Source organism: Helianthus annuus, chromosome 13 (assembly GCF_002127325.2).
Source record: "Helianthus annuus cultivar XRQ/B chromosome 13, HanXRQr2.0-SUNRISE, whole genome shotgun sequence".
Lineage (NCBI taxonomy): Eukaryota > Viridiplantae > Streptophyta > Magnoliopsida > Asterales > Asteraceae > Helianthus > Helianthus annuus.
In genome coordinates, this window is record NC_035445.2 from 75,272,897 (window position 1) to 75,279,688 (window position 6,792).

General features: G+C 36.5%; 1 protein-coding gene across 2 annotated transcripts; it reads left to right on the plus strand.

Moving 5' to 3' along the window:
* The first annotated feature begins 2,780 nt into the window (after positions 1-2,780).
* Positions 2,781-6,433, plus strand: LOC110898210 (BEL1-like homeodomain protein 1). Of its 2 annotated transcripts, XM_022144969.2 has the most exons (7): positions 2,781-2,896; positions 3,487-3,569; positions 3,646-3,738; positions 3,850-4,669; positions 4,780-5,150; positions 5,231-5,291; positions 5,394-6,433. In XM_022144969.2, exons 4-7 carry the CDS (start codon positions 3,896-3,898, stop codon positions 6,153-6,155), a joined length of 1,968 nt encoding a protein of 655 aa, XP_022000661.1. In that variant the 5' UTR covers positions 2,781-2,896; positions 3,487-3,569; positions 3,646-3,738; positions 3,850-3,895; the 3' UTR covers positions 6,156-6,433. The 2 variants fall into 2 exon arrangements, with proteins under 2 accessions (XP_022000661.1, XP_022000660.1); XM_022144968.2 differs by having other exon boundaries at positions 2,888-3,569.
* Positions 6,434-6,792: the final 359 nt, after the last annotated feature.

Consider the following 6,792-nt stretch of genomic DNA (forward strand, 5'->3'; position numbering starts at 1 on the left):
ACGTTTTACGACCGCCAAAAAACTTTTTACGTGTTGCGTAAACCTTTTAACGTTTTACGTAAAACTTTTTACATTTTACGTTTAACGTTTTTACGTTTTACGTTAAAAAGTTTACATTTTACGTTTAAAAGTTTACGTTAAACTTTTTACGTTTTACATTTTACGTAAAACTTTTTATGTTTTACGCTTCACGTTTTTACTTGTTTGGCTATTACTCAACAGATCTGTCGGGATGGAGTGTTGTGGCGGTTGCGGCGGCGGAGGAGCACTTGTGGTGGCGGAGACGGTGATTTCATTAATGAAGATGGTGGTTGTTTCTGTGTCACCCCACACCACCGACTTCCACCGCCTTCGCCACACCACCGCCTCCATACCACCGACTTCCACCGCCTTCGCCACAACCGTTAACCCCACCGACTTCCACCGCACTTTTTCTTGATTTGGTGGGTATGAGAGAAGAGAGAGGTTCTGCAACTTCAAGAGAGAGAGAGAGAGACAATGAAATGAGAAAATGGTTTTTTGAATTCATTAAATAGATATAGATGAGAGAGAGAGAGAGAGAGATGATCTGACATATAATAAATGAGGAGAGATAAAAGGAAATGACATTCTTAGTAAAAGACCAAAATACCCTTTTTAGTGGCTGAATCTGATTGGCTGAGAGTGGTTCTCGCGGTTCTTACAACTGGAGGTGGTTCTTAGCGGCTCCCTATATATATGTATATATATATATATATATATATATATATATAGGGTCAGGATTTAGAGAGAACAATGAAAAGTGTGAGAACGATTTTGGAGTTGACATGTGGCATTGATGCTAAATTACACTAAAGGGTAATATTGTCAAAAAAACCCACACACATGAACTGTGTGTTCAAATAAAAAGCCATAAAAACACCAAATTCAGAAAAACGCCATGAAAATACCCAGTTAAAACGCCATAAAACACTCAGTTCAGAAAAACGCCATGAAAAACTCAGTTTAAAACGTCATAAAACACTCAGTTTCAGAAAAACGTCATGAAAATACCTAGTTAAAAAATGCCATAAAAACACATAGTTCAGAAAAACGCCATAAAAATAACTAGTCTAAAACGCCATAAAACACCCAGTTCAGAAAAACGCCATAAACCCATTTCATTTTTTTCTAAAAGTATATCAATAGTATACTCGTTGGAAAAATAAAATAAAAAACGCTGAGTTTTATGGTGTAACTTTTTTAGAAAAATAATCACGTAAAAAAAGTTATTGGCGTTTAAATATGATGGGGGAAAATGACATGTGATTAGCATGTGCACCCTTGTTTGAATCTTCCAATTTTACCTCTCCTGGTAGTTATAAGGTTCTCATTATTTACAAAAATGTCACCGCATCATTTTAGCCACATATCACAAAGATTCTATGGCTGAAAATCGTTCTTACTGTTCTCACACTTTAAATCGTTCTGTTCTGATCCCGTTTCTATATATATATATATATATATATATATATATATATATATATATATATATATATATATATATATATATATATTAAAGATAATAAAATGTTTGATTTTATTATATAAATTTAAAAACATAAAGTACCTATTAAATTTATTTTATCAAAATCCCAAAAACACATCATACGCTTTTTAGACTCAAAACAACTTTGTATTTGATCTGGGATAGAAACTTTAACAAGAAATGATAGATTATTTTTACATTAGCTAATATTCTTTAAAATCAAGCGAGAATAATAACACATCAGACTATCCAACTTTTAAAAACATTTGGAAACGTATTAAAGAGAGGGATTATATTTGAAATTGGTCAAGTGTCAATGTCAAGGGTGTTTTAAAAATGTAGCTTTTAGCTTGAATTGACATTTAAAAAAATTAGATTAATACTTTGATTAACTAAAGTTCTGTTTTTAAATTTGAAATGTTCTTAGTTTAATATTTTAAATACTTAAGTGACATGTTTGCACATCCACTTTATTAACAAGCTATACCTTTTATAAAGTAACAAATTATTTAAATACTATAAAATGAAATAAGGGAAATTGGTCTGTAATAATCCCACCTAGACCTTATTGGCCATTAATAATCCCACCTCGAAATATTCCCCCCACCAGTCCCACCTTTCACTTATTTTTCCTACAATGGTCCCCCCGTTAAAAAAATTTAACGGAGTTAAGCTTTTTTCCAAATTACAAACAGATTTTTTAGGGCTTTTGATTAGAACGACGATACGAGTCCATTGATGTAAAACTTACCTCGAAACGGTGCTCCAAACGATGAAAACGGCGCTTCAATTCGGGTGTTTAGATTTCCAATTAACCAAAATCAAGTCACTTTGAGCACCATTTTGAAGTAAGTTTTACATCAATGGACTCGTATCATCGTTCTGATCAAAAGCCCCAAAAAAACTGTTTGTAATTTGGAAAAAAGCTTAACTCCGTTAAGTTTTTTTAACGGGGGACCATTGTAGGAAAAATAGGTGAAAGGTGGGACTGGTGGGGGGAATATTCTGAGGTGGGATTATTAATGGCCAATAAGGTCTAGGTGGGATTATTACAGGCCAATTCCCCATGAAATAAAAACAAATAATAATTAAAGAAAAATGTTAGAATTTAGAAAGGGTTAGGGCTGTAGAAGGAAACCTTTCCTCATTTATCAAGCTGTTTATATACTCTGACACAACTTTGATAAAAACAACAGCATCAATCCCTATTTTTCCCTATTTTATATTGTTTTTCTTTTATAAATAATTAAATATTCCCACTCCTACTCATCCTTCTACTCTCTCACACCTAAAACACACACACACATCTTTCTCTCTCTAAAAGTTGTCTTTGTTTCAAGAGGTTTATGAACATCAAAGCTTCTGCATCAAATGATTTGAAAAAGGAAGGTCAAATCAAAATCAAAGTACCCTTAAATTCAGTTTTCAGAGAACAACATACTTCAATTCTTGTTTAGAGAGAGAAACTAACTAAACCTCGTATTCAAGAACAAAACATATCTATGTCTATCTCTATCTGATTAATATTGAAATCTAGTTAAAGTTTTATATATTTTTATAACTATAGTTTTTGATGAAGATATGACTTCTCTTTCTATGTGTTTCAAAAGTTCAGACATTATTTTCACCCATCCTTCCTATCTTTATGGATAATATTATTATTATTTTCTTGCATAAAAGATTACTGTAAAATGAAACTTGAGCCCATCCTTTCTCTCTCTCTTAAAACTCTCTCTCTCTATACACATATAGTGATTGATATAGGACATATAAGTGTGTGTGTAGATAGATAAACACATATATACATGTGGCTATCTATTTTTCTATACTTCAATCTATCCCCCCCCCCCCTCTCTCTCCTCTCTCTCTCTCTCTCTCTCTCTCTCTCTAACACACACTGTCTGAGAATGATAATCTATGATATGGATATTATGTTGTTATGAGATCTGACTATTGGAAATTAACACCTCTTCTTGCAGTTGTTCAATGATGATGATGATGATGATGTGATGATGACAACACGTGCACAATCATCATATGTCCATCACTAACATCTCTTTAGGTACATCACCAATAATATTACCATTAATATCTTCTCATTTTGTGAATTCATGACCATTTTTTTACTCAATTATCAGGTTTCTTTTGATCTTATTTTCTGGGAATTAATTCAACTATTCAAGCAGATATTTTCAGTTAATTATTCAGTTGCGTATGGGTTGAGAAAACAGGTAAAAAAATTGTTTTTTTTAAGTATTTATTTATATTTTATTTGGCTAATCTTGTGCATACAAGTGTCTTCTATGTGATGATAAAGAATAATTGTATATTTTGTTATACAGATAGAAGAAAATTGTCCTAAAAAGATATAAAAAAAAAAAAACATCTATGGCGACTTATTACAATGGAAATTCAGAAATTCAAGGTGGAGATGGGCTACAAACACTAGTTCTAATGAATCCAGGATATGTATATTACTCTGATACACAACAATCCACACAATCACAACCCGCGAATTTCGGTTTTCTTGATTCCAATCATCCTGGAAACCATCCACACGCAAACATGGCGCCACCACCGCCTGCGACTCAACAGCTCGTTGGCATACCGCTGTCGGCATCACCACCGTCATCTGTCCACTCCCAACACGACGTATCGTCGCTACACTCGTTCATCCCACGAGCCCAGTACATGTACAACCCGGTTGAGTTGGTGCAAGCGTCCCCGCGTGAGGTTACGCCTTTTCAACAAGGTCTTTCTTTAAGTTTATCTTCTCAGCAATCAAGGTACGCGTCTCAAGCCGCCAGAGTGCCGATTTCTCCCACTGGTGACAACCGAAGAGCGGCTATTGGTGCTGGTGGTGGTGGATCCACATCATCAGCATCCGGGGGGGTTTCGAATAACATGCTGTTGAACTCGAAGTATTTGAAAGCGACACAAGAGATACTAGAAGAAGTGGTGAACGTTGGAAAAGTAGCGCTCCAGAACCCCGATCAACCAACGAAGAATCTCGGGATTACAGGAGGCGATGGTGGATCACCGACAGCGGTCACTGGAGAAGCTGAAACCGTCACCAAGTCCGCCAGTGCAGCTGAACTTACGACGGCAGAACGACAAGAAATTCAAATGAAGAAAGCAAAACTTGTTAACATGCTTGATGAGGTAACTAATTAAACAATCTTTTAATCTCAAAATTTCATGATAATTCTATCATTTAATTACTAAAGATTGAACCTTTTTGTGATTAAATTTGTGGGTTTAAAAATTTAAAGGTGGAGCAGAGATACAAACAATATCATCAACAAATGCAACTAGTGATATCATGGTTTGAACAAGCAGCCGGAATCGGGTCTGCGAAAACATACACAGCACTCGCTTTACAAACAATCTCAAAGCAATTCCGGTGCCTAAAAGACACGATTATGGGACAGATCAAGGCCGCCAGCCTTAGTTTAGGGGAAGAAGATGGTAAGGCGGATGGTGGTGGTTCGAGGCTGAAATTTGTGGATAATCAACTCCGACAACAGCGAGCTTTGCAGCAACTGGGAATGATCCAACACAATGCTTGGAGACCCCAACGAGGATTGCCTGAACGTTCTGTTTCGGTTCTTCGTGCCTGGCTTTTCGAACACTTTCTTCACCCGTAAGAATCATAACCTAAACAAGTTTTTCTTTCTTATGAATTTTGTAGATTTGTGATCGGATTATATGAATTTTATTCAGTTATCCGAAGGATTCAGACAAACATATGCTCGCGAAACAAACAGGTCTTACTAGAAGCCAGGTGAGTAGTTATTTTTATTAACTAATTTTCACATGTTTTGTGAATCCCCTGAATCTGTAGTTTCGAATTTGAATGATTTTGCGTTGTTATAAAATACCGTAGGTTTCGAATTGGTTTATCAACGCTCGAGTAAGGCTATGGAAGCCAATGGTCGAGGAGATGTACCTCGAGGAAATCAAGGAACAAGAACAGAACGGAACGGAAGCGAGTAAAACAAACAACAACGACGAAACCGACGAGAATTCATCGTCCAAACACGAGAAAAGCCTTTCGCCAGAAAACACAAACAGAGGATTCCGAACGGCAAAACAAGAGAAACCATTCCATCCGCCGCCATCAATGGCCATTTCGACTAGTGTCTCAACATCTCCGACCGCCACGGGAATCAATTTCCAAAACCCGTCGGGTTTCAGCCTCATGGGACCGCTAGAAATGGAGGGAATCACACAGTTCAGCCCGAAAAAACCGAGAAACGAGCTGCAGCAACAGAATCAGGACGGAGGTGGAAATTTCACGCTTACTGGCGCCAACCCAACCGATTTCATGGGCGGACTCGGTGGCTACCCTATTGGCGAGATCGGGCGGTTCACCGCTGACCAAATCCAACAGCACTACTCCGGTAACGGAGTCTCGTTGACTTTAGGTCTACCACACTGCGAAAACCTATCGATATCCGGGAATCACCATAATTTCCTCACTAACCAAAGCATCCAGCTCGGAAGGGGACCGGAGTTAGGGGAAGAAAACGATTACAACACGATGAACCCGACATCTTCTTCACACACAGCAGCGTTGTACGAGTCGATGAATATTCAAAACCGGAAGAGGTTTGCTGCACAACCTCTGCCGGATTTTGTTGCTTGAACAAGATCAAGAAATCAAGAAACTAAAACAAGATACACCTTAGAACGGATTCGATACTTCGACGAAGAACAAGAATCATTAGAGTTCTATATAGATACAGATTAGGTTTTTCATGAATCATACCATGATTTATCATTTAAGGACTGTATATTAATTTTGTATCAGCAGATGCATAGATGGATTTTATGTATGTATGTATGTATGTATGTATGTAAAACTAGTTATATATATATATATTTGGATTGGGGGTATACAAAAAACAATATTTATTATAATCATATCATCTTCTTCTACAGCTTTCACTATTTTTTTTCATTTTCAGATGCATATATGTTCTATCCAATTCTCTAATTAAAAGCCTTTAATATTCCCAATTTGATCAAGATTAGGAAAGCCCAAAACATGTTAGCCAAAAAGGATTGGGTACAAGTGTCTACAATCTGGAATTTAGGGTATGAGCTTCTTTGAGACATTTTCACAAACACCTTGTGTGCATCAAAGTTTAAACGATTATTTACCTGTTTTCTAGCCTTCCCCTGTCAAGCAGGCAAGGAATGTTAAGGCGGAACATCATCTGGTTGTGTTGGTTCATAATTATGGGTACAACGAAGATAATGAAATATGTGTTTGGATATAC